Source organism: Sphaerodactylus townsendi, linkage group LG01 (genome assembly GCF_021028975.2).
Source record: "Sphaerodactylus townsendi isolate TG3544 linkage group LG01, MPM_Stown_v2.3, whole genome shotgun sequence".
In the NCBI taxonomy this organism is placed as follows: Eukaryota; Metazoa; Chordata; class Lepidosauria; order Squamata; family Sphaerodactylidae; genus Sphaerodactylus; species Sphaerodactylus townsendi.
The window spans coordinates 23,422,773-23,450,576 of NC_059425.1; the positions used below are offsets into that span (position 1 = coordinate 23,422,773).

The window sequence follows — 27,804 nt, forward strand, 5'->3', positions numbered from 1 at the left end:
GTTTACTCAGAAGCAAGCCCCATTGCCAGCAACCGAGCTTACTCCCAGGTAAAGGATTGTGCTTTAGTTCGCGATGAAAAAATCAGTGGGTTTAACAGCTAACAGGGTTACTTCCACACTGCTTCCCAAAACCAGGTCTTGTGGGTTTAATGGGCACACCGAGCCCAGCGCCCAGGCCAGCCTAGATGGGACTGTCCGGTGCCTCCACAGAGAGGAACGGCTCTGAGTGCCACCCTCTGTTCCTGCAAGCTAGGTTCTATCACTGTCCTAGGTGAAGCCCTACAGTACATGAAATCGTATCAGACACAAGCAGCATGCTTGAGTGCCTCCTGCTGCAACTAGAAGGGACAGTCCTTTGCTTGAAAACAGAAAGGAACCTGAGATTATCAGAAGAACGTTTGGTTTCCCACTGAATGATGGACTTATGTATTTGGCTACCCTGCTTGTTCCCCAATGGGGATCCAAAATGGCTTAAAACCCCGGAGGGTGTACCATTTTTGGCCCACTCTTCCACTGTGCCCTCAAAACAACCCTGTGGGGTATACTGACTGGCCAAAAGCCCCCCAGCAAGTCTCCATATCAGAGTGGGAATTCTAAGCCAAGTCCCATTAGATCACCGGGTGACCTTCAAACCACAATACTAAGATCACAGAATCCTCAAAGCACAGTTCAGATCCCACATCTCAGTGTTTCAGATCTGCGTGATCTGGCCCAGCTGCAAGATGACTGATCCCTTCAGTGTGTTTCCAGCAGCTTCCCTAATTCTCACTGCCCCCGCCAAGGATTCTCTCCACCGTCCACCTTCTTTATAAAGACTTTTATTCAACTTTTGATAGCAAACAAAAGACGTTAAGTTTGAGATTGAGTGTACCTGGTACACCGTTACAGCAATGAAGTGGCAATAGGGTATATTCCTTGCTTCATTCTTCTTTTCCAAGACAGGACCCTGCCTTCCCTCTCTCTCTGCCTCTCCCCCTCTAGCCCTCCCCCCCGCCCCCACACCGTCTAAGCCAGACATCCTTCTGGTTCCCGGACAGAAATGCGCTTCTGGGCCCATGTGCAGCGGGTGTTCTGAGCTCAGACATGATTCCGAAGATTAAAAACAGAGGAGGGGGAAAAATGCAGATGAGAGAAATGTTCCAAACACACTTTAAAAAAAAAAAGAAAGAGGGAGAGGAAAGCAGCGGTTCTCTACGATTGGCATTTTCCTATTAAATACTGAAGAACTGCCTGCAAGACACAGAGTTTATGCTGGGCTCTTCGGGAATGCTGAGGATAAATTAAACGCGGGTCCGGGCTCATTGACAAGGCAGAAAAAAAAAACACCGGGGTCTTAAGTGGCAGGTGAATATAGATCCTGGTTCAGACAAACTTGAGAACAATGGAGCCGTAGACAAGAAAGGCGGGAAAGGGGGGGATAAAATGCTGTCCCAGAGGTGTGCTACATACCTGTTTTAATGGAATCAAGGGGGGGTTCCCCTCTCCTTTCTCCTCCCCCTTCTAGACTTGAGTGTTCTCTCCCATTCCGGAAAAACATAATCACATAGAAAAAAAAAAAACCCCAGGTATCTTCCTTGATCCCAGCCTCATCGAAAGAACCCTCGGCCAAAATATGCTGCGCTCCAAGAATCGTGGGAAAGCTGGATGAACCAGGGGTTCACATGTTCTATTTGGAGAGACAATGGAAAGGCGACAGACGCTCTTGGCTCACTGTTCCACAAAACAACAACCCCAGCAAACCTCCGGCTGGCTCTTCCTAGCACTGAATATGTACACTCTTCAAAGGAGAAGGAAGGGGGCTGGAGCCACACCCCCTTGCAAAAACCAGTGGGGCGGCTAAGGAGACAGGCCTCTTGCTCGTGGGGTTCTTTGCGTCACCTCCCACCCCACATTCTAAAAATTCACTCAAGCTTGGAAAGAAAACATGAAAAGGGGCGCATGGATGCCGTGGTGACCCAGCTAAACAGGCCGGCTTTTTCTCGGCGATTGGGGGGGCTGAGGTTCCACCGTGCTCGTGCCAGTTCTTCCTCCTTTTCCTCGCTACTCAGATGTGGACTGTAATTATTATACAATTTTACAACTGTAGTAAGGGATACTACAGGCCTGAACCTCCCACCCCTGTCCCCACCCGCCCCCTGTGCTGGGGGCTTCAGAAAGTCCATCGGTCATGTAAGTGGCTTGCGCTGCAAAGGAATTGAAAGCAGGTCACTTCGAGTTCAGCGTTTGCCGAAAGGGAATCCCGCCGCTCAAACTCTTCCGCACACGGACACGCGGTATCGCGGCTGAAAAGGAGAAGGGCGCTGGTCAGCAGCTATGAAGCGGGAGAGCAAAACATCCACGAGCAAACAAAATGGCCGTCGCGTCGGCGTGTGACGTGCTGTCAAGTTGCAGCCGACTTACAATGGCCCCATAAAGTCTGCCATTGCCTCCTACTGCATAACAATCCTGGCAATCTTTGGTGGTCTCCCATCCAAGTACTAACCAGGGTCAACCCTGCTTAGCTTCTGAGTTTGGACAAGATCGGGATAAAGTAAAAGGTAAAGTTTCCCCTTCCAGTCGGTCCCAATCTCTGTGGGTACCACTAGCTTTAGCCGTGATTTTATAGGCAGAAGCCAAAACTTTTTTGGTAGTTAGCCATTGCTTTCCCGGCTATTCTTTTACCCCCTAGCTATGAGTTATGCAGTCAGGGTCTGCCGCAATCATACTCTTCAGATGTTTAAATCATGACCATACTCCCATCAGCCCCTGCCAGCACGGCCCATTGGCCAGGCTGGCAGGTGCTGATGGGATTTGTAGTCCATGAACTCTGGAGAAGCAGGTTGCAGACCCTTGAGCTAGGTACTCATTTGCCGACCAAGAAATGGATGGATGGCTGAGTTGACCATGAGCCAGCTGCCAGGATATCTAACCCACAGGGGGCTTGAACTCCTGACCATGTGAGTGGTAGTGCAAGCACTCAACCACTACAACACGCGGCTCCTCATTGGGATAGCCTGGGCCATCCAGGCTCACCCCACAGTCCTTCTTAACTAGCCCTGGAAAAAACCCCACTTCCCAGTGCTGCAACTTTGGTCACAACAGTGGATTTGACCATTCAAGGCCCAAAGAGAGAGGGCAAGCACTCCTTTTTCTAATCACCCTGACTACAAATGTAGCATGTGGACACATGTGTTACGTCCTGTTTAGAGAGCAAGGGAGATGGGCCTGAAAACCTTTCTGCGCTGGTTTGCACGCTGCATGCCAAGAAGATCTGGTAATTTTTTTCTGAGTTTTGGATTCCCACATGTGGTGGTGGGCTCACGATCTGAGGCATACGCCCAAAGTCCTGCCAGGCAGTGCTCTTCTTTGAGGTACGAACAACCATCAGACAGAATCTGCCAACTGAGAATCTCAAGACAGCTTGCGGGCCCAGCCCCAAGATGTTCTGGTGTTTTGGTCAGAAAACCCGGAGAGCAGCCTCTCCTCCAGCATTAACCTGGGGGATAATTCATGAGCAAGTTCTCCAGCGCACAAGCCCCATTTCTTTCTACCTATCAGGCAGCAGGAAAAGAGGAAGACCCAACATGAGACGGACTGGTTGGTTCAATCAAGGAGGCCCCGGCCCTCAGTTGACAAGACCAGAGAAAGGCACAACAGGACATTTCGGAAGACATCGATTCATAGGGTCACCATGTGCCAGAAGTGTCTTGATGGCACATGACGCACATCAATCTACTACTCCTGCCTCCTGCCTTTCCTTCAAAGGAGCTCCGGGTGGTACGCATCGTTCTCCTTCCCCCGCATTTGATCTTCACATCCATCTTGTGAAATAGACTGGGCTGAGAAAGCGACCAGTCCAACATTGCCCAACGACCTTCACAAAAGTATGAGAATCTGAACCCGGATCTTTCTAGACTAGCTCAGTAACCTCTCTTCATAAACAGGTGGACTACAATTTATCAGCCCTTGCCAGCACGGGTCAATTGGCCATGCTGGGTAGGGCTGATGGGAATTGTAGTCCATGAACATCTGGAGAGCCGCAGGTTGCAGACCCCTGTTCCAGACCCTAGCCTACCCTGACACTCTAACCGCTATACCATGCTGCCTCTTCACTGGAAAGAAGAAGAGCTGATCACTGAGGCTTACACAAGAAAACCTCTCCAGCAGATGATGCTCCACGGGTTGGATTGGTGCCCTCGCAGGACCACCTCAGCCCTTAAAATCCACTGCCAGGCCTGCTCTCCTCCCTCCAGCATCTCCCAGTGGCCCCATGGGGAGGCAGTTCCCCTTCCTCCCAAGAATGCAGACTTACCAGCTCTAACCAGGGCACGATGCAGCTGCTGTGGAAGTAGTGATTGCACGGGAGTTGCCGGACCTGTTCCGCTATAGTGTAGTCTTCTTTACACACGGGGCACTCTAGGCCTGTATCTGCAGGAAAAGGGCAGGGGACAGGAACTCGGTTAGCGCCGTCACGGCTGGCCTGTTCTAAGTAGCAGTGGCAAGACACTGAACATATAGCAAGGTGGACCTCCATCTTCACCGCTATGCTATCTAAGCGGCCAGGCGCACAAAGGATGCGGGGAGGGGGGGGGAGCGCACAGCAGACAAAGAGAACCAGAGCCAAGAGGGGAATTTGTAACTCACCCACCAAGGAAAATGAGCCAGATACCAGCTGGCGGGAAGTAAAGGTAGAAACGGGTTTCCTTGGGGAATGAACAATTAATGTAGTTTGGTGTTTACAGAGGACTAGGATGGAAGGAGAAGAGGCAGAAACAAACTGAGAGAGATGTTTGAGATTCAATGGAAAACGATGGGTCAGGCCATCTTAGCTCCTGATGCCAGGATGGAAGGAAGGAAGAGCAGAGGATGATGCAAAGGAGAAACCAAAGTCTCCTGGCTTTCGGCTGTCCCAGCCCATCCTCTGAAGCAAACAGGATGTCCCATTTGGGGGCTGGACCAATCACTCTGTGGGTGAGGTGTTGCCACTTACAGTCCAGGTGATTTGCTTAACAGTGGGAGGGTCCCCATTTTGTGACAGCCATGGTATCCAGGAATAGAACCTCGATTGTCAGGGATATACTGTCTTGGTACATCAGAGACCATGGACAACCAGGGAGGGCCGGCACTGATCCTAGGCACATTTGGTCAATCTGTCAGACATAACAGGCTAGGAAGTGGCAGAGGCTGTCTGACCCCACAAGAATGTTTTGCCTTCCAGTGAGGATAGTATGACATTTTGAAAGTTTGCTGCTTAGGATATGAGCTATCTGATTGTTTTTTTAAAAAAAATTCAGAAGGGAGAAGAAAAAGTAGTTTGCAGTAGTTTGGCAAATCACCGGTCAAAGTTTAAAAAAAAATTCTTTTAAGGTTTATCCCTTCGAGGACCGCCAGGGGTGGTGGGATTCAAATAATTTAACAACTGGTTGTTTACAAGCACCATTTTAACAACCGGTTCTGACGAAATGGTGCAAATCGGCTGTATCCCACCACTGTGGCTCCACCCCACAGATCCATTCCAACTGACTTGTGAAAGCGCCATTTAAATTAGAGGCTTTCTTTGCTGAGTTTTTGAAATTAGAGTCCTTAAAAACACTTGTACGGTCCCAGTTCTTTATTCTGTTCAGCAGTTTTACTCAAAGTAATTCAAAACAATTTCCAAACAGGCTGCCGTTTCTATCCTGTTTCGATAGCCTTCATAGTATACAGTATTCACAGTGGGTCATACAAGCTTCTCGGAGACCTTAAGATCTGCTACAAGAGCTCCCAGTCTTTTTGATGCAGGTTGCTCAACCAATATGGTGCACTGGCTCATCCAGGTCGTGCTCCGAGAGTCTCGGGCAAAGTGATGCCTTGACCAGGGCTATTACCAGACAGCCTTCATCTGAGGATGCTGTGGGCTGAAAGTACCTGCAGAACAGGTGTTCTACTGCTAAGCTTCCAGAATGCAGATGGAAGGAACTGCCTGATACTCCAGTCAAGCCCACCTGGCTTAGTGGTCTCTCCGGAACAGCAACTTCTTTCAGTCAGGACTCAAACTGGAGAGCTGCTGCAAGCAATTCCTTGGAATCATGACCCTTCCTCCACAAAAGGAGCTGCTTCTATGCTAAACTTGAGGTACCAGTTCATCTAGCTTGAGCTGACTACTTTGACCAACGGCAGGCATTAGCCAGCCATCTGCGCGTGAAAGTTTTCCCGCATCCTCCTCCATTCCAGCAGCCACTTCTGAGCCCAGGAAAGACTGTTCCTTGAGCTGCAGGATCCATGTGGAGGAACAGCAAGGTACCTTGGTGGGACGGAGGAAACAGGAGGAAAAGGACACCTTCCTTCAGCAGAGTTTTGCATGTGGGGAGCAGGAATCATAGAGTTGGAAGAGGCCCCCAAGGCCATCAAGCCCAACCCACTGCCGTGCAGGAACACACAATCAAAGCACTCCCAACATATCTTCATCCAGCCTCTGTTTAAAAACCTCCAAAGAAGGAGACTCCACCACTCTCCGAGGCAGTGAATTCCACTGTCAAACAGCCCTGATGGTCAGGAAGTTCTCCCAATGGTTAGGTGGGAATCTCTCTTTCCTGCACCTTGAATCCCACAACTCCTGTTCTAGTCTCTGAGGCAGCAGAAAACAAGCTTGCCCCTCTTCGACATGGCATCCCTTCAAATATTTAAACAGCTATCATGTCCCCCCTTAACCTACGCTTCTCCAGATTAAACATCCCCAGCTCCCTAAGCCTCTCTTCAGGAGGAGGAGAAGCTATACACTTTTGCCCATCCGCACTCCAGTTCCCCTCCCTCCAGCAGGCACCATTTATCTCCTGTTAAGGTCCCATGATCTTTCTGGGAGTCCAAAGAAGTTGCAGGAATGGAAAGCAACATGGGAAGACTCCCCATTCTGTGAACAGAATGGTAGGATACTTGTCCTGGGGCTCTGCAGGACTTATCAAGAGAAGCCAGGGGTTGAATCTGGGACACTGGTCATGCAAAGCACAAGCCCTGCCAGTGAATTGGGAACCTTCTCCAAAATCATAAGAACATAAGAAAGAGCCTGCTGGATCAGACCAGAGTCAATCTAGTCCAGCACTCTGCTACTCGCAGGGGCCCACTAGGTGCCTTTGGGAGCTCACAGGCAGGATGTGAAAGCAATGGCCTTCTGCTGCTGCTGCTGCTCCCGAGCACCTGGTCTGCTAAGGCCTTTGCAACCTCAGATCAAAGAGGATCAAGATTGGTAGCCAGAGATCAACTTCTCCTCCATCGATCATGCGTTGTTGTGTGAAACCAACTCGGATCCTTCGTCAATCGAGCCTGGTTCCGTCTCTCCCACTGGGCTGTGGATCTTTCCCAGCTCTGGACTCCTTGAGATCCTTCCAACAGGAGATGCTCAGGACTGGACCTGGGTCGTTCTATGTGCAAAGAAGGTTCTTCGGGGCAGAGCTAAAGCACTCCCAGCCTCCCCAGACCAGAGACAGTGATAATGTCATGCAGTTTTTGATAGCCGAAGTAAATTACCTCCTTCCATAAGGCCTGGCAATCTGAAGCTGACGGCTGCAATTCCACAGGGGCCACCACACACAGTGCTCTGGATCTACCTCCCCATAACCCTCCCAACCTCGCTGGCTCACCCTCTGGACAGCAGCCGCTTGTGTGAACAGGCAGGCGACGGAAGCTTACCAACTTGTTCCTGAGTGACGGTCACTGTTGGGAGAGAAGAAATCTTCTCTTTGTCTGCTGGGGGAGGTCCTGTGTTTTCCAGTTGTCCCAAAAGCTGAGAGGTGGTGAAGAAAGAAGAGAGGAGATTGTGATTTTGCTGCAAAGGTACAAGCCATAAAGGAAAACAGGAGGAAGAAGGGGGGGTGGAATAAAGTCAAAGGGGGAGTGGCTTCACTGCCAAAGGACTGAGAATCCAGAGGGCAATGCAGGATCTAATGTCTGCATTCATCTAGTGCACAGGCGTCAAACTCACAGCGCTCCAGATGTTATGGACTACAGTTCCCATCATCCCCTGCCAGCAATGTGCTGGCAGGGGATGATGGGAACTGTAGTCCATAACATCTGGAGGGCCGCGAGTTTGACGCCTATGATCTAGTGTTAGGCAAAAGCCCCAAATGCTCAACCTTCAGGGAAACATACAGGTCCAGTCCTGAACCTCTATCTGTCCCAAGGGATTCTGGGGCATGCCATATAACATCTATTCAAGGAAGCTGAAAATGTGTCCGAACCCACCCACCCATTCACAGCAGCGCCTAATATGCGTGTGTAGCCCTTCTGGGATGTGCAAAAGTAACACTTCACAGGTGCTATTTACAACTACCCTGCAAGGTTGCTTGGACACGGTATTCTCAAATTGCTGCTAAGGGAGGTTGGCAAGTTTGTGACAGAGGTTGACCGAGGGACTTCCTGATTCATAATTCAGCCTTGCAGCCAAGCTCAACGCTGTCTCAGATCTGAACATGACAAGGGAGTAGGGGTCATGGCAGGCTGACGGCCCCTTTGGAAAGCTTCTCCACCCATTTCCAGCAACTTGACGAGGAGCCACCAATCAGCATCCAAAGAACTGAACTCTTGCCTGAAGACCAATCTGAAGAGGGCTCATTAGAGAGATTAAATTTATCGAGCCTTCCTTAGAGCCACCTTAGAGCCCCAGTCCACCGAGGGTGAATTTTTGACCCTATACGCACAGCTGTGTACAATGTGGCAATTCCACAAAAGAGCACAGATAAAGAATATATGCGCAAAATTTCAGTCCCTGAACATATCTGAACCTTCCTAAATAGAGTCAGGTATCTAGTCCTGCTGGCTACAATCCATACCAACAAGTAGGCCACAGAGGCCAAGGACTTCCCACGATGCTGCCTCCAAGCATCGGTATTCAGAGGTTTGCTTTCTTTATCTATGGAGGTTCCCTTTGGTCACTATGGCCCCTGAAGGACTGGCTCTGGTGGGTTTTCCGGGCTGCATGGACACAGTGTGTAACAGACTTTCCTCTTCCCCTCTGAAGATGCCAGCCACAGATGCAGGCGAAACATTAGGAACAAGATCCACCAGACCACGACCACACAGCCCGGAAAACCCACCAGAACCAGTTGAATCCGGCTGTGAAAGACTCCTCCATGACTTTATCCAATCCCCTTTTAAAACCGCCTGTGCTTGTGACAATCGCAGCATCCACCGGTAGTGAATTCTACAATCTAATTAATTTCAGAGTGCCAATGTACTTAATTCTGTCTGTCCTGAGTTTGGTCAATGGTCTGTGACCTTCGCCCCAGCCCAGCAGGGATCAGTGCTGAACCAGGGAGAGCTTGTTGTAGCACAGTCAGCTTTTGTGACCAAAGGCCAAGTCGACAATCATTCACATTGGTTTTAATAAGTCGAATCACGACAACCGATAATTACAGCAAAACCAGAACGAACGATGTAGTCTAATGGGCAAGCAAACGGAACAGCTTTCATGGCAATCACAGTTGCCAAATATTCTGCTAGTGAAGAGGTTATCTCTGGGTCAGAGTCTGCCAGGAGAAAGGATACTGCCAGAGCACTGAGGTAAGGCGAAACCAGGACAGAATTAGGGAAATCCAGGAGCAACTTGGTCTAATCCACTTCACACAGAACAGCATTAAATGGTGTAAAATCTCTGTTGCCCTATACGCACGTTCACATAAGCAATCATAGAATCATAGAGCTGGAAGAGACCCCAAGGGCCATCAAGTCCAACCCCCTGCAATGCAGGAACACACAATCAAAGCACTCCTGACAGATAGCCATCCCACCTTTCTTTAAAAACCTCCAAAGATGGAGACTCCACCACACTCCGAGGTAGTGCATTCCGCTGCCAACAGCCCTTAATGTCAGGAAGTTTTTCAGACCCTCAAAGCCATATCGGACCTGGGCTGTTGGATTTTTATACAGCTTGGAAATTAGCCACAGAAGCCTCCTGTCTATCATCGTCTTTGCCAATTTTGCCCAAAGGCAGGAATAGTTTAATGACTAAAAGAGCAAGCTGAAAATCAGGGAGTCCCCTCTTCAAACTTCACTCTGTCACGAACCTGCTTGGTGGACTTGCACAGGCCTTGTTCTCTTGGCCTCTTCCTCCAATGGGATTGCTATTAAGTGACCTACCTTACAGGGTTGTCATACAGATTGTGTGATAATGGAAAGAACATTCAAAACTGTAATACAAATGCCAAGTCTTAATAGCCACACCTACATGTCTTTCCCTACGTAACTGGTCGATCTTCACTCTTGCCTGCTAGCTGACCAGGTGCAACTGTGCAGGAAAAGAGAGGCCACAATGGCTTGGGAAGAAAGACACAAACGCTTCAGTGGCCATTTAAGAGGAGGAGAATTTAGGCAGGTTTCACCTGCTGGCGTCTTTACCTGCGTTACGATCGCGTCAAGGCCGCTCTGACCCCAAGCATAGTCCCCGGGATTCGAGTGCAACATGCCACCCCTGGAGACAGGGAAACGAAAAGATAGAGAGAGACATACTCTCAATAGGGGGCAAAAGAGCACCAGGCAGTACCAGATGGGTGGGGACTCAGATGTCTGGCTGGTCCTGGCACAGAGCAGATGTCACACAGAAAGCTGCAACGGTGGAAGGCTCTGGCAGCGCTTGCCCAGCTCCTTGGCTGCAACAGCAGAGTGTTTGAGCTCTTGAGCTGGGAAGGACAGAAACTAGGGGCTGTGAACTGGAAGCAGCGGTGCGGGGAAGAAAGTCAGACAGCAGGGGTGGGGGTTGCAGCAAAGGATGAAAATCGGTAACATCTACCCTGAGCCCAAGTAAGGGAGCCAGAGTGATGGCAGGAAAACCCTTGCCTGTGAGCCTTATCACATGACTGCCAGATCCTAGAAACTATCTGGACATCGGAATCAGAGGCGGACATTCCCCACAGACATTTTAGTGCATGTCTCTGCTGTTAACATGTAGTAAGGAAAAGGGGGGGGTAATACACCAAAGTTACATTACTCACCAGGAAAAGGGGTGAGGGGAGCCGGGAATTGCAGAATTCGCAAAGAAGCCCGCAAAGATCTGTTGTATTATTCTGTACAGGATGGAAATTGGGGGGTGGGGGTGGGGGGAGAAAGAGAGAAAGAAGTAAAGAAACTTGTGAGAAGGAGGTCAGAGACAGCAGTCGGCACTGAAAGGAGTGACTGGAGCCAGGATTGGTTTACCGCAGGAAAAACATCAAAGAGCCTCACGGTTCCTAAAAGGCTAACAAATTTATCAAGGAGGAATAAACAGATCAATCATGGCTCATTTATCATGGCCGGCATTTGCAATCCCAAGGCGACTCTGTCAAATGGGCAAGGGGTGCCTTCGACGGGCGGGTAAAGCAAGAGAAAAATTCTTCAAAAGTGGGATCAAAAAGGCCATGAAATCTAAGAGGTGGCCATAGGTCTGCAGAGATCAAACAAAATTGAAAACGGGAACATCCATTCAGTACCCTGGTTGCTGGTAATAAAGCTGTCTTCCCAGCTACGGCAGGTCAAATGGGACATCCACATGGAGAGGGAAATCCAAAGTCCTGAAGAAGCCCAAATTGAATTTATTGCAAAATGCATGGGTTTTACCGGGAGTCCCCCTTTGAAGATGGCCACTGTCACCGGATAGCAATGACCTTCCAGATCAGCAGCAGAGCATCCTGAAAGAGAGAGCTGTTCTCCCACTGGAATCTAAATATTGCCCTTTGGGATGCCTTTTGGGCACATTTAGTCAAGTGTGCTGAGAGTTGGACAGAAGGAAAAAACACAGTGGGGATCCTTCCCGGGTTTTCACTCACAAAAGCGTGGGCCAATTCTCTCCCCCCCACTTTTAGCATATGATGACATCTCTGAAAGCAAGATGACCTCATTCACAGCAAGGTAAACGTCTTTTCAGGAAGCACTGCCCTCCCTCTGAATTGGCATCGCCTGCCCTCACTGATAGCCACGTAGCTAAATCTGATTGGAAATCAGACAGTGCTGCTGTTAGGAGGAAGATCAGAGGCAACTGGGAGATGGAAAACGGGAATGAAAATTGCCAGCTGTTTGGGACTGTTTGGGCCTACAATTGAAAGCCACCGAGACTGTGTGGAGCGCCTACAGGAGGCCTGAAATTGAGGAGTTGCCACAGCTTCCCAATTGCCTTGCAGAAAGGGCTGAAAAAGCTCTCCCAGGGGGTAAAAGGCTGTTTGTTTGCTTTTGTGGGGATGAAGGGACTCCTGCAACACAGGCCCTCTTGCTTCAGCGCAGCCATACAAGTATGCACAGCTGACTCACTCAGGGGCGTACCTAGGCAAACTGGCGCCCGGGGACAAAACCTCAGAGTTTGAAGTCAGCCCGTCGTATGGGCGGACCCACCCTCCCCACCATGACCAAACAATGATTTTTTTGTACCAGCTCACAAGAAACACCTCCCACTCCCATGTCGAAAACATACATGGCTCTCTCCCCACCAACTGTTTTCCTAATTTTCCCTAATCACAACAACCCTATAGAGGAGTGGGTTGTTAGCCTGAGAAACAACTCAAGCCAGTGCAAAATTGGGTATTAAGCATAGTAAATCTCTCACAAATCACCCCAAGCAAAACATTTACCAAACAAATGTCAGCATCATCTCAGTGGAATCCACCCCAAACAGCATCACTTTCAATGAATTGTTTAAACTAGGGGAGCTCAGATTTAATTCTTTTTAAATCTACCTTAAAGGGAGAATCTGGGGTCCCAGATTAAAACTAAAATGGAAAGTGATGCTGTTTTAAAGTGAATCTCTCTACCCTGAAACAGCATCACTTTTGAGGGTTGGAGATTCAGATGAAACAAATAGCAGATTCGACTGGAATCTGGGCAAATTTAAGGCACATTAGGACAAAAATTGTCCGATTATGTCACTGCAAATATGAACAAATCTGAGAATGCAATGTATTTGGAGTTTAGGGGTATTTTTTGGTGGTTTTGTGGCCTGCAGGGGAGTGCATTTTTTAAAGCTAGCAGCACACCATGATTTCAGGGCATCATCTAGAGATTGCCTGATGATTACCACCAGAGTTTGGCGATGTTTGTGGTTCAGGAGCAGCTAAAGTTATGGGCCGCCCAAATGGAGATACCACCCCCATCCCATTGTTTTCAATGGGAGCTAACTGAGATGGGGGGCTACCCATTTGAGGGACCATAACTTTGGTCCCCCTAAATGTAACTTCACCAAACCTGGGTGGAATCATAAGAATAGTTACCAGATGATACCCTGAAATTTTGGTGTCACTAGCTTTAAAAATACATCCTTGGGCACCCCAAGAAATACTTGCCCAAAGATTCTTTGTTTTGCAGTGAGCTACTGCTCCATTGTAGCTAATGAGGGAATTTCTGAGGGCAGGCTGCACATTTTTTGAAGATAGAGGCACTAGACATTCAAGGAATGGCTCCAGGGAAGCCCTCCCTGGTAATATAGCATCAGAGTTTAGAGACCTTTGCTTCTGAGGGTCCAATTTTATGTGCCCCCCAAAGCCTTATTTTGTTCCCCGCTCCTGCACATGAAGCCTGCTGGGTGAGTTCTCTCAGAACTTCTCAGCGCCCCCCCCCCCCACATCAAAGCTCACCAAGCTTGGATGCTATTACTCCAAGGTCTCTTGGAGCCACCTTGAAAGTCTCAGAAGCCTCTATCTTCAAAAATGTGTGGTCACTGCTTACACACTCAGAAATTCCCCAGAATCTGCCATGGGCTTTTCCAGCAAGTTCTGTGGTGGGAAAAAATTATTTTTCCCACCATAGACTTCAATGGGAGCTTTTCTGTTATGCCCAGCTCTGTGGTAGAGGTTTCAACTTGGGAGGAGCACTGTGGTGAGTGTGAAGGGTCTTTCTCTAGTGAGGGGGGCACTTATTTCCCTGCAGGGGCTGCTGGTGTGAGTCTCCTAGAAAGGAACCAGCCAACTTTGCTAAGAAGTTTGCTTGTGGTGGCCGAATGCTGTGGGCATCAGGTTCACATTCAACTTCGGTGCCCACAGCATTTTCCTCTTCCACACACATTTTAGCAAATTTGGCTGGTTCCTTTCAGGAGACTCACACCAGCAGCTACAGGAAATGCCCCACACCCAGAGCAAGATCCCAACCCTACCACAGTGCCTCCTGTTGAAACCTCTAACACAGAGCCATCTAGATGGCATAACAGAAAACCCCATTGAAGTCTATGGTGGGAAAAGTCATTTTCCCACCACAGAACTTGCCTGAAAGAAGCCTGGCAGATTCTGGGGAGATGTCTGAGAGTGTGTAAGTGCTGCCTGCACATTTTTTTGAAGATAGAGAAGCCAGACTTTCAAAGGTGGCTCCAAGAGGCCTTGAGTAATAGCATCAAGCTTGGTGAGCTTTGCTTCTGGAGTGGGGGGGGGGGAGTTGAGAGAGTTCTGAGAGAACTCCAGCCCACAGGCTTTCATGTGCAGGAGGCAGGGGAAACAAAATAAGCCTTTTGGAGGCCCATAAAATTGAACCCCCAAAGCAAAGGTCTCCAAACCTGGATGCTGGCCTACCAGGAGGCCCTCCTGGAGCCACCCTGAAAGTCCTGGTGCCTCTATCTTCAAAAATGTGCAGCCTGCCTACACACTCCAAGAAATTCCCCATTGGCTACAATGGAGCCAAGAGTCACTGCAAAACAAAGAATGCTTGCATGCCAAATTTCTTTTGGAGTGCCTGGAAGGGGTGTATTTTAAAAGCTAAGTGACACCAAAAAAAATTGCAGAGTATCATCCTGATAACTATTCTTATGATTCCACCCAAGTTTGGTGAAGTTATGTTTAGGGGACCAGTTAGTTATGGTCCCTCAAATGGGTGACTAGCATCTCAGTTAGCTCCCATTGAAAACAATGGGGATGGGACACCCTTTGCACAGGGGTCCCATAACTGGACTCCCTGAACCAAACATCACCAAATTTGGGTGGTATCATCAGGACAGACTCTAGATAATGCCCTAGAGGAAATTTTGGTGCCGCTAACCTTACTTTAATTCGCCCTACCCAGGCCGGAACATTGAAAAACACTTAAAAATTTTAAAAACACACAAGCTTGACCCTGAAGATCAATTTGAAACCCCATTGACCAAATGGGGAAGCCGGGGTTCAGAGGGTACCCCCTGTCCCTAGGTAGGAACGCCACTGGACTCACTGCCCCAGAAGTTCAAAACTTGAGCTACGTGACGGCTGCTCTTTCCTTTCCACAGTATCGAGGGAAAGGGCTTTTGAGAAGAATGTCTGGCTTGGACTTCGGCTTCATACTGGCTGTTTCTCATACTGGATGATGTCTTAATGGTGCATTGTATCTGGGATTGATGCTTAGAAACCACTTTGGGCTTTGCAGGAAAAATGGGATTAAATATATATGAAATAAACAACTATGTTCTGGCCTATCCTTCTCGATGCTACTTCAGCCTCCTTAACCTCCCAATCCCACATCAGAGCAGGCTTTGGATCCATATACCCCCAACTGCCCCCCTCCACCCACAGGTGATCTTACCCTTCGATAGCTGGCGACCTGTCGGGCCGCGTGCTGCCTCGGGATCTATACCTCCGCGTCATGGGCAGCCGCGGAGGTCTGCTTGGTCCCCACAGGTCCGCGTGAGCTTGGTGGCCCCTCTCGTTGTCCCGACCATCTTGCTCCGGCGAGCTGCTTCGGAGCGGCCGGAAGTCTGGGAAAACCATTGAGTGATCCAGCTGGTCCCAAAACTGCAGGGAAGAAAAATAAATGTGTCACCTTTGACTCCCAAAAGGGCTGGGGACAACTCTCCCTCCCACTTTAGGAGTGCACCAAAACTGCTAGAGAAACCTGGTTTTAAAATAATCATACAGGTTAGTTATTTTGCTTAAGAAGAGAAGAGTTTGGATTTATATCCCCCCTCTCCTTTCTCTCCTGTAAGGAGACTCAAAGGGGCTTACAATCTCCTTTCCCTTCCCCCCTCACAACAAAAACCCTGTGAGGTGGGTGGGGCTGAGAGAGCAAGAAGAGAGCTACAAAGGTCACCCAGCTGGCATGTGTTGGGAGTGCATGAGCTAATCTGGTTCCCCAGATAAGCCTCCACAGCTCAAGTGGCAGAGCAGGGAATCAAACCCGGTTCTACAGATTAGAGTGAAACTGCTCTTAGCCACTACCCCACGCTGGCTCTCTGATCCTGCTTCTTTTGCTATCTTTGTAGAATGCCGTACTCTCTGAGCCCTGACCTGGATCGCCCAGGCTAACCTGTTCTCGTCAGCTCTCAGAAACTAAGCAGGGTCAGCCTTGGCAAGTATTTGGATGGAAGGCCTCCAAGAGATACCAGGGTCGTGACATGGAGCCAGGAAATGGCTAAGCACCTCTGAATGGCTCTTGACTTGAAAACTCCACCAGGGGTGGCCATAAGTGACTTGAGAGCAAAATACAAACAAGTCTCTAAAGACTCTACCTGATCGGTGGCAACACTCAGGTTTTCTCCTTCGGCTTTTAGAACTTCACAGGCTGCCTGCAAGGCCCATCTTCCCTACTGCCGGGGCTAGAAACTTGCCCTGCACTAAAGCAAAGTTGATATCCTCCCATTGCTAAGTTGTGACCAGCACCGAATATCTAAACATGAGCAAAGAGCTTACACAGCCTTGACTAGAGGTACGGTAGCAGTGTGGTCTAACCAGCGGTCTTTTCTGCCAATGCTCCAATTTCCCACTGCCAAGTTTCTTCTGTGCAATCCACAAGCACCTAAGTGTATTGTCAGAAAACTGTGAAGAATGATATTCGAGCTTTCATGTACTTTTGGGCAAGTAAAGGTAACATCAAACCCGGGAGTGGCAGTACAATGAGATACTAATGCAATTCACCCCCTGCTGCATACAAAAAGACAACCAATTAAATATTAATGAAATTTATAATAACGAGTCACAGTGCAATTCAAAATGATAATCAACCTACCACTGAGAAGTTCAAGAGAAGTCAGGCTTTCTTGAGCAAACCACCACCACCCCCTCCCCACTTTCAGGCGTTCTCACAGGGAGGGTATTTATTTATTTATTATTTGGTTTTATAAACCGCCCTATCCCCGAAGGGCTCCGGGCGGTGTACAACATAAAATTCCACTAGAAATACAATCAGAACAAGGGGAGCAAGAAGTAAATACAGATAGATACAAATTACATAAGCTCCACTAGTTAGAATAGCTAAAATCCCTTTAAAAACAGTGGTTTAAAAAAAGGCGTCCAGCGAAACCCCATTGTTTACAAACCCTCCCCAAGAGGGAGGAACAGCGGGTCCCATCGATGTTAAGGGACCCCTGATGTAAGGGGAGCAGAAGGGGGCACTTCACTCAGCGGCTGGACTCTCCAAAGGCTGGATTGGCAAGGCAGATAGAGTGGCCAGCCAGATACAGGCCGGGGCAGCTACGTCTACACCCCACCACAGCATTAAGCAAACCTCCCTCCATTGTGCCGCCAATGGCAAAGGGCTATAATTAGGAAGACTAACTAAGAGAGGTTTGCACCAGCTCAGAACCCGCCTGCTGTTACCAGAGCCCTTTTAACACACACAGGCGGGTTCTCGTGGTATAAGAAGCATACGTGCTATGCAGCTGCTAATGGCAAGCCTGCAAGCCGTCGTGGGTAAACAGAGCCCCCTGGATCAACTGACACAGAGAGATGTCCCGGAGAAGTTGCCAGATAATTAGATGAAATTGAAGCTAATTGGTTAGATTTGCCTTAGGCCTTATTATCTCATGGATGCAGCAAAGTGGTGAGTGGGCTGAACCACTTCAGACTGTCGGAGGGGAGACTCCGAAAGCAGAATGCTACTCCTTGCCCACAGAAAAGGATAATTTTGGGGGAAAGATGATGGGTGGCACCCTCTCCTGACATGCTAATTTTCTGCGTGCTGGGAATATCTTTGTACGGAGGAGCGTTCAATCACATGAGCTGCCACATATGGTCAGAAGTACTACCATCAGTGCATCCCAGCAGCTATAGAGACCATGTGAGGTTTTGGGCTGGGCATAGAGCATAATCCAGCCACACCCTCCTCTCTACAGACCACACGAGGCAGGGTTGTACTGAGTCAGGTCATAAGTCTACTAAGGTCAACACTGTCTCCGTTGACTGGCAGCAGCTCTACAGGGTCCCAGATCTTTCTAATCACCTGCTACACCTAATCCAGAGGTATCGAACTCACTTGTTACTGTAGGAGGGCAGGATATGAAATAAATGTGACTTGGTCAGGCCAAACCCAGGGGGAGAGGTGGCTGCCCAGAGTAGGTTTGCCAGCAGAGATTAGCATGGGGACGGTGTGTATGTGACTGCCTCAGTTACAGTGGCGTGGCTGTCACCGGGTGGGAGTGGGGGCTCTGCGCCCCAGGCACGCACCATTGGGGTCATGGTGTGTGTGGAAAATCACCCCCTACACCCCTCCCCCTCCCCCACCAGCCCAGCAGAAACACGGAGCAGCCTGGAGTTCAGCCGGTTGCAAAGAGCAAACAGCTAAACTAAGGTAAGTGGTGGGGGCCGTGGAGGGGAGGTCCCATGGGGGGGGTGGATCCTGGAGCAGCCTGGAGTTTAGCCGACTGCTCTTTGCAGCCTGGAGCTGCAGGGGGGTGGGGCACAGCAGGGGATGGTGCCAGGGCGCCATTTTTGCCCTGGGTGACATTCCCCCCCCCCCCCGCCACGCCACTGCTCAGCTAGCAACTTTTATTAGACCAGCCAAAGCAGATCAGAACCCCCTGAGAGGGCTTATCAGGCCCACAAACCAGTTAAGGGAACCTCTCCCGCATTCCTGATATGGCTAGGTGATACACACACACACACACACCCTAATCCTTTTAAAGGAGATTATAGGAACTGTGTGGTATAGTGGTTATAAGTGGTGGCCTCTAATCTGATGAACTGGGTTTATTTCCCTGCTTTTCCACATGAAGGCTCCTGGGTGGCACTGGGCCAATCACAGTTCTCTCAGAACTCTCTCAGCCCCACCTGCCTCATCAGCTGCCCGTTGTGGAGAGGGAAGGTGATTGTAATCCACTTTGAGACTCCTTAAAGGTACAGAATAGATTCTAGTCTAGAACATGTTGCTGACATTTGACAAATGCCAAAAAAAAACAGCAATCTTGGCTCCTGGCAATTCAGAAACTACGAGAATGGGCAGCATGGTATGAGTAGTGGTGTATTTACCTAGGGGACATGGGGTGCCCTATGTCCCCGGGCACCACCCAGTGGAGGGCGCAAAAATTTCAGGTTCGTTTGGCCATGCTGACAGAGGCTGATGGGAATTGTAGTTCCTGAACATCTGGAGAGCCGCAGGTTCCCTACCCCTGTGCTAGCCTAAAAACTGCACCCCCTGCAGGCCAAAAACAGAAAAAACACTAAAAATACACAAACGAACCTGAAATTTTTGCGCCCTCCACTGGGGGGTGCCCGGGGACATAGGGCACCCCATGTCCCCTAGGTAAATACACCACTACTCATACCATGCTGCCCATTCTCCACCCTAGTGAGGAGGACTACTCCTTTTTTATAGAGCAAAGAATTACCTCAGGACTGTCTTTCCTGCAGGGACAAAGTGAAAAACACACTGCTGCGTGTGCATCAACGTCCCCAGCAATGTTTCTTCCCAAGATGCCACCAGTCAGCAAATTAAGGAATATCTGAGAGGCACCTAAGAAACAGGCACAAAACAGACATCCAAATTCCACCCCCTTTTTCAGCCCACTGAGCTGTGGACTCCTTGTGACCAGGCCTCGTGTAATCCGGCCTTGCCGCCTCCTCCCTCATCTTCCTCAACCTCGCACGAGACAGGGAATGGAGTTGGCAACTCCTGTTTCTTCCTCTGCCCTGGCAAGTAGGATCGTTTTGCAAGCCTTTTTCTCCACAGTCTTCAACAGACCACTACAGGTCAGACGAGCCTCTCGCCCTTGTGGAGACATCCATCTGGCACTGCCTCAGCCCCAGCCTGGTTGTCCTGGCAACCACCGCCATGTTTGTCGCTGGAGGCCTCACGTTCTGTCTCAGGTTAGGAAACTGTGCCCCAGGATCAAGATCTTCTGTCTCTTGAGTGACAGATATCCCAAGGGCTCCCTCTCTTTCAAGAATAAGTCCAGCCTCATATTTCCTTCTTCAACCTGGACTCCCCTTCCCCTGTAATTCTACAGAAAGGAGTATCAATGGCAACCACTCAACAGTAAGGTTAAACAGCACTCGGCCTGCACTCAGTAACACTCTTGACTCTGCTTCAAGCATGTAAATAACCCATGTGTCTAGTGCCCAGAGGTGAGGTAACAGCTGCCTCCATGCAACCAAAAGAGAGTTGAATCTCTCCCAGCTATCAGGTGGCCATTTTGTCACAAAACGGTCACACAAGCAGGTATGCCTGGCACTGAGTAGAATTTGTGTGGATTAGCAACTCAAGGGCACTAACAGCTTCGCCTTGAAGCTGAAAAGCATGTTTGGGGGCTCACTCCTGAGAAATCATGGCTCCTGAGAAATTGATGCACGCGCAGAAGCTTCGCTTGCTTATATATTGCCTCTCTTGCAAACGTTTAAGCAAACAAGCAGTTATCTGGCTGCAGAAATTTTAGTGACAATCACATAGACAAAATGCAGGTGGTTTGTTTCAAAATGCACCTTGGACTACAGGTCCTTTCGCTCACACACAGGGGGAAATAACTTTTCCAAGAGGAATCATCCTCTGAACTTGGCTTCAAAATGACCACCCAAAAAAAGGACTGATTGATTCAATCAGGACACCTTTAAAATCGTTCAAGTCCAGCCACACTCGGAGAGAAGGTAACCTCTCCGAGGGCATGGCTGGGTAACACTGCCCGTCTGCAAACTACATCAGGGAGACTCAAAATGGGAAACAGAAGCTCTCCTGTTAACCTCGCACAGGCAGAAGAGGTTCAGGAGACGACAGACTATTTCCACCCCAGCAGCTGCAAGCAGCAGCAAGACTGGGAGTGCTGAATCTCAGCTATTAAGGATGAGCTTGAAGACAAGACCTGGGGCTATCTGAAGGGGCTGGCAGGTTGGGAAATGATGAGTCAAGGTTCTAAATCCAGAAAAGGAACAGAAAATAGATGGTGGCCAACCCAGTTTGGGGGAAGGGAGTGAAAAGAGCATGGCTTATTTTGAGAAAAATGTTGGTGGCCCTGAGAATTTTACGTCATTGTTGCTGTTGTTGTTGTTGCTGTTAAATGAATTTATATTATTCTATAATAGATGGAGCAATTTAAACACAGCCAACATACAATCATAAAAATAGGCTCTATTCACATTAAAATTATAAAAAGCCCCATTTAACAGCGATCCAATTACAATATAAACAGCAAACACCACAGATAGCGTCCAACAGCTAAGACCCTCCTAAGAGAGGAACGGCAGGGTCCACCGTTGTTAAAGGACCATCCAGTTTAAAGAAAAAGAGGGGGGGAGCACTCAGCGGCCAGCCTCTCCAAAAGCCTGGTGGAACAGCTCAGTCTTACAGGCCCTGCGGAACTCACCAAGGTCCCGCAGGGCCCGGACAGCTGGAGGGAGAGCGTTCCACCAGACAGAAGCCAGGGCCATAAAGGCCCTGGCCCAATTGGAGGCTAGCCGCATCATTGAGGGTGGAGGCCAGCCGCATCATAAAAAACATTTAGTATGTTGCAGAACTCACGGCAGCTTACAAAGTAAATAAAATAACAATTGGCTGTTGTGGGTTTTCAGAGAATCACTGAACACGCTGCACTCCAGCTGCCACACCAATTTAATACAGGAATATGTGGAGATATTTAAATGCTATAAACTATACATACACCCGCCACCAAAATCTTGTATAAAGTAAATGATAGGTACATACAATGTCAAACAATATCAAAGCACTAAAGTACAATGTCTCCGAACTTGGCAAGAGTCCTGTAACAGAAATCGAAACAGTCCCTGTGGGTGAAACGTTAGGAGCAAAAACTACCAGACCATGGCCACACAGCCTGGAAAACCCACAACAACCAACTGATTCCGGCCTTGAAAGCCTTCAAAGACAACAATTATTTTTCTATAGAAGACCCCAATTTTCAGCAATATTTAAACAAACTGAGATGTATCCTGGAAAAAGAAAAGCTAACGTTCTTGAGGCAGGGGGCATTTCCCATCAGAAATTCTCTTTGTATCTCCACTTTCCTACCTGGTTAAGGACACCCAAGGCAGTTCACAACAAACTCCTTTCCCTTCCCCCCCTCACAACAAACACCCCGTGAGGTGGGTGGGGATGAGAGAGTTCCAAACAACTGTGACTAGCCCAAGGTCACCCGGGTGGCATGTGAGTGCACAAGCTAACCTAGTTCCCCAGATAAGCCTCCATAGCTCAAATGGCAGAGCAGGGAATCAAACCCAGTTCTCCAGATTACAGTGCACCTGCTCTTAACGCTGCCTCTCAGAGATGAAATCACATATAAAGGTAATCTTAACTACAATTTAAATATGGTGGATGTATTTCACTAATAATGGCGGCCTTCCCTGGCGTAAGCAGACTTCCCTAATGCAAGAGGCTTGCATGGGGGGAAGTTCCTGGCACCCAGGAAAAGATGGTGTTTACTAGTGGAGTGGATCTGCAAGATCCAACCTAATACACTGACTACCTCCCAAAGCAATCCACGTTCCATAACAGCAGTCATGTATAAATAAGAACTATAAAAGCAGAACGTCCAAGGAAAGGAAACAGAGCAAGCAGCCAACAGAAACAGGAAAAAACAGCCAATAAATTATAACACAAGCTGGGGAGAGCGCCATTGCCTGGGATCAGCATCTGAAGAGGGCCCCCGAGGGTCCCTGGCTGCTAAACTTGAAATAAAAAGGTTCTTTCAGAAACTACCTACCTCAGTTTCAAAACTCAAGCAGGTTGATCGGAGAGGAGGGAGTATTTCAGGTACTTTGGACCCAAGCCATTTATGGCTTTGAAGGTGAGAAACAGCACCTTGAACTGGGCTTAGAAACAGACCAAGCTTCAGGTTAGCTGGCAAAGCATTTCGATGCTTGTGTTGCACGTCTTGACTAGGACTACAGCCACTGCATTTTGCTCTGGCTGACTCTCCTTACTTTTTAACCCTACGTAGGTATACCATTCTTAGCCCTCTGCCTCGGACCTAAAAGGGAGTAACTGAGCTTAGATTGCACTGTAAACTATCTTCTGGGGCCTTTGTGGTGTAGTGATTAAGAGCAGGTGGATTCTAATCTGGAGAACTGGGTTTGATTCCCCACTCCTCCCGCTGAGTGGCAGAGACTTATCTGGTGAACTGGATGTGTTTCCACACTCATACATTCCTGCTGGGTGACCTTGGGCTAGTCACAGTTCTTCGGAACTCTCTCAGCCCATCCTACTTCACAAGGTGTCTGTTGTGAAGAGCGGAGGGGAAAGGAGCTTGTAAACTACCTTGAGTTTCCTTACAGGAGAGAAAGGTAGGTATAAATCCAAACTACTACTACTACTACTCCTCTTCCTCTTCTTCTTCAACACCTGCCAGTAGGGCTGATCCTGATTATCTCCCAGTCTATTTAGGCTGAGGCTTGGGAGGGCTGCCTTGCTGAATCAGCAAGTGCACTAGGCATAAGACTGTGTTCCAGATCCACACTCTTGATGCCTGTTCCTTCCTGTTTATGTTCTCAATCCTCACTACCTAGAGCAGTGGCTATGCTAAACTCCGCTGCTTCATATAGATGTATTTGGGGCTGTGTAGGGATGGGTGGAGGAAGGGGAAAGTGAGGATGATGTATGAGTCTGAAATTGTGTGCATCGAGGAATGCTGCTGTTAATTTCGTTGTGCGTGCACAATGACAATAAAATGCTTATGCTTATGCTTATGCTTATGCAGGGGGAGGAAAAGGAGGAAAAAGAGGAGGATGAGAAGTTTGGATTTATATCCCCCTTTTCTCTCATGTAAGAAGACTCAAAGGGGCTCACAATCTCCTTCCCGTCCCAACAAACACCCTGTGAGGTGGGTGGGGCTGCAAGAGTTCCGAAGAACTGTGGCTAGCCCAAGGCCACCCAGCTGGCATGTGTTGGAGTGCACAAGCTAATCTGGTTCATCAGATCAGCCTCTACAGCTCAAGTGGCAGAGCGGGGCATCAAACCTGGTTCTCCAGATTAGAGTGCACCTGCTCTTAACCACTACACCATGCTGGGATGGGGAGCACTGCCCCCAATGGGACCTGACTAGGCTGGTCAGAGGACTGTAGGAATCCTTTTTCAAATATAGACCAATGGACAGCCATTCACATGGCCCAGGCACACTGGGAAATTACAATTTTAAGGTTGATGAAGAAATCACAATGGTGCAAGATTTTCTATTTCTTGGCTGCATCATCAACCAAAACAGACTGTAACCAAGACATGTGAGAAACGGTGAGACTGTGAAGGGCAGGCGTGAAGAAGCTAGAAAATTTCTTAGGATTAAAGATACTGTCGCTGGTCAACAAAATCAAGGTAATTCATTCCCTGTTTCTGTATACGAGCGTGAAAGTTGGACATCGAAAAAGGCTGAGAGGAAGAGAGCATATTCCTTTGAAATGTGCTGGTGGGAAGGATGTTGTGGATATCGTGGGCTGCCAAAATTACAAATCATTGGGTTCTAGACTAAATCAAGCCTGAGCCCCCCACCCCCACCCCGCCACAAGCTCAAATGATTAAGCTGAGGCTATTGTACTTTTGCCACGTCATGAGAAGACAAGAGACACTGGAAAAGAACATCTCGCTCAGAAAAGTTGAAGGCAGCAGGAAAAGACAAAGACGTAACCTGAGATGGATTGACTCCAAAAAGGAAGTTACATCCTCAAGTTTTCAAGAAGTGGGCAAGGCTGTTAAAGGCAGGACATTTTAGAGGACACTGATTCACGGGGCTGCTGTGAGTCAGAAGTGATTTGACTTAACACAACACACAGGTGCATCATCATTTCGTTTCCGGTTAGGTTTGTCTTCCTCTTTTGATACATGTTGTCCTCCCCTTCTCCATTTAATTCTCACGACAAATTTTGGAGGTAGGTTAGGCTGAGAAGGAACAACAAGGGGCCAAGGTTGCCTGAGGTCAAGACAGAAGCAAGATTCAAAACTTCCTGGCTCACAGCTCACTCTTTCAGCCCCATGACACACCCGCCAACATTTCACAAGTGGTAAAAGATGTACCCTTACACTGACTCTAGTTTTTGCACTGAGGAGACGCCCCCCACCCCCCACCCCACACACACACACATTATGTAGTGCGGAAGGCTGCACCCCACCTGCCGTTTTCATTTACTCTTGAAAAATACTGTCCTGACTTAAAATGCCAAGGTGAAAGGTTTGTTCTAGGAGTCAAAATTATATCAAAAACATGTAACTTGATTGTGCGATCCTCCACTGCTTGGGGTTGGACTTCCAACTCTATGATTCTATGAACTGCCTCACAATCCATTATCAACTGTTGAAAACACAGGACGTGGACCATATGGTGCTTTAATGGTTATGTGCAGGGCACCAACACACACATGTGTGAGAGGGAAAAGATGCACCCAAAATTACAAATCATTGTGTTCTAGGTTAAATCAAGCCTGAGCTCCCCGCACAAGCTAAAATGATTAAGCTGAGGCTATTGGACTTTGACCACATCATGAGAAGACAAGAGTCACCGAAAAAGACCATCTCACTCAGAAAAGCTGAAGATTTGTTCTAGGAGTCAAAACTATATCAAAAACATGTACCATATATACTCATGTATAAGTCGAATTTTCAGCACATTTTTAATGCTGAAAAAGCTCCCCTCAACTTACATGCGGGTCATTAAAAATTTTTGTGTGTTTTTACTTTGCCGGCCAGCAGGTGGCGCAGTTTTTCTCCTAGCGGCACCAAAATTTTAGGGTACCCTCAGACGACACGCCTGATGTCTGGTAAAGTCTGGTTCAGGGGGTCCAAAGTTATGGACCCCCAAAGGAGGTGCCCCCATTCCCCACTGTTTTCAATGGGAGCTAATAGCAGATGCGGCTACCCTTTTGAGGGTCCATAACTTTGGACCCTCTGAACCAAACTTCACCAAACCTGGCTGGTATCATCAGGAGAGTCTCTTTATGGTACCAGCCAGGTTCGGTGAAGTTTGGGTCAGGGGAGCCAAAGTTATTGACCCCCAAAGGGGGTGCCCCATCCCCCATTGTTTACAATGGAAACTAACAGTAGATTTTCCGTTTCTGATAATATCACTCTTAAAATCTAAGTTAGGTTACATTTGGACATACAGATGATGATGAGGAATCCAGTTTTGAAGGATTTTAACTCTTGTGTTTTAGCTTGGTTGCTGATTGAGCTAAGGTTTTTGTACTTTTAAAGTTATTGTTGAGACCATATTCTTCTTGTTGACCCTCTTTTCCACTTACAGAGCTAGTTTACTGTTTTTCTCTGAAATAAATATTCAAAAACATTTAACCTACTGATGCCTCAATTAATGTAATTTTATTGGTATCTAGTTTTATTTTTGAAATTTACCAGTAGCTTCTGCATTTCCCACCCTCGACTTATACACGAGTCAATAAGTTTTCCCAGTTTTTTTGTGGTAAAAATAGGTGCCTCGACTTATATGCGGGTCGACTTATACACAAGCATATACGGTAACTTGATTGTGCATTCCTCCATTGCTGGGAGTTGGACTTGATGGTCCTTGATTCTATTATTCTCTGAACAGTCCCAAAGTCCACTATCAACTGTTCAAAACACAGGAAATGTACCATATGGTGCCTTGCTGGTTATGTGCAGGGCACCAACACACACGTGCGCTAGAGGGAAAAGATGCACCCACCTGCCTGCTCACTTCGCACTCACAGGTTTAACTTCAAAAGATATGCTGGGGGAGGGGAGGGGCTGGACCCTGAAGCAGAACAGTGCAATTTAACAGGCAAAACTCCAGGGAGGTGGACTCTAATTGGAGAAGGGATTTGATTTCCCACTCCTCCACATGAGTGGCGGATGCTAATCTGGTGAACTGGGTTTGTTTCCCTGCTCCTCCACATGAAGCCTGCTGGGTGACCTTGGGCTAGTCCGAGCTCTGTCAGAACTCTCTCAGTCCCAACTACCTCACAAGGTGTCTGTTGTGGGGAGAGGAATGGAAGGAGTTTGTAAGCCGCTTTGAGACTCCTTACAGTTGAGAAAAGGAGGATATGAATCCCAACTCTTCCTCCAAAAGGCGGGGGGGAAACACCCCAGGGAGGAAGAGAAAGATCATTCTGGAAGCAATGATTGCTTCTGGCCAACAGGGACCTCTGGAGCACATGACACTGAGGTAACTCAAAGAGGTCCAAGCTCATTGTGCTGAGTGAGATCAGGGTGGTGTGTGGGTGTCAGTCTAGCAGCTGAACTGGGCAGGGAAGGTGGCTTGCTGAGGCACAGGCAGCTGCCCAGAGAAGGGCTGCCTCACAGGTCATCCACCTAAAATTGCAATGGTTGTAAATTTAGCTATATTTAGCCTTGCCAATCATGCCTTTGGTGACTCAAGTTCTCCAATATGTTCTGGGGCCTACCAGAGTGAGTTCCGGGTAACCAGAAGATGCAACCAAAAGCAAAACAGACTTAAACCTGCCCAACAGCACTTTAACTATGAACCTAAAGCATACCCTTCGCCCTTAGAAATAGATTGATATAATTTTAATGCAGAACTAAACTTACCAGAGGCGTATCTGCCCGGTGACATGGGGTACGCAATGTCCCCAGGCCCACGCCATCTGGTCACGGGGTGTGTGTGTGTGTGTGTGTGTGTGTGTGTGTGTGCGCGCGCGCGCGCAAAATTGCCCCCCCCCCCACGTGACCAGTGAGTCAGCCGCCCCAGGAGTCGTGAGGCAGCGAGTCGGGAGGCAGGAGCTGTACGTCTCGCAAGGCCAGGGGCGGGGA

General features: G+C 48.5%; 1 protein-coding gene across 1 annotated transcript in view; it reads right to left on the bottom strand.

Annotated features, from left to right (window-relative positions):
• Positions 1–802: 802 nt before the first annotated feature.
• The window catches only part of RNF115 (ring finger protein 115), a 29,638-nt gene continuing 2,636 nt past the window's right edge, over positions 803–27,804 (bottom strand). Inside the window, exons 2-7 of the mRNA XM_048513685.1 lie at positions 15,448–15,656; positions 10,941–11,012; positions 10,348–10,420; positions 7,645–7,738; positions 4,292–4,407; positions 803–2,282 (exon numbers count right to left, since the gene is read on the bottom strand). Coding sequence (XP_048369642.1) covers positions 2,247–2,282; positions 4,292–4,407; positions 7,645–7,738; positions 10,348–10,420; positions 10,941–11,012; positions 15,448–15,632 — 576 coding nt within the window. The 5' untranslated portion in view covers positions 15,633–15,656 and the 3' untranslated portion in view covers positions 803–2,246. The remainder of the gene's footprint in view (positions 2,283–4,291; positions 4,408–7,644; positions 7,739–10,347; positions 10,421–10,940; positions 11,013–15,447; positions 15,657–27,804) is intronic.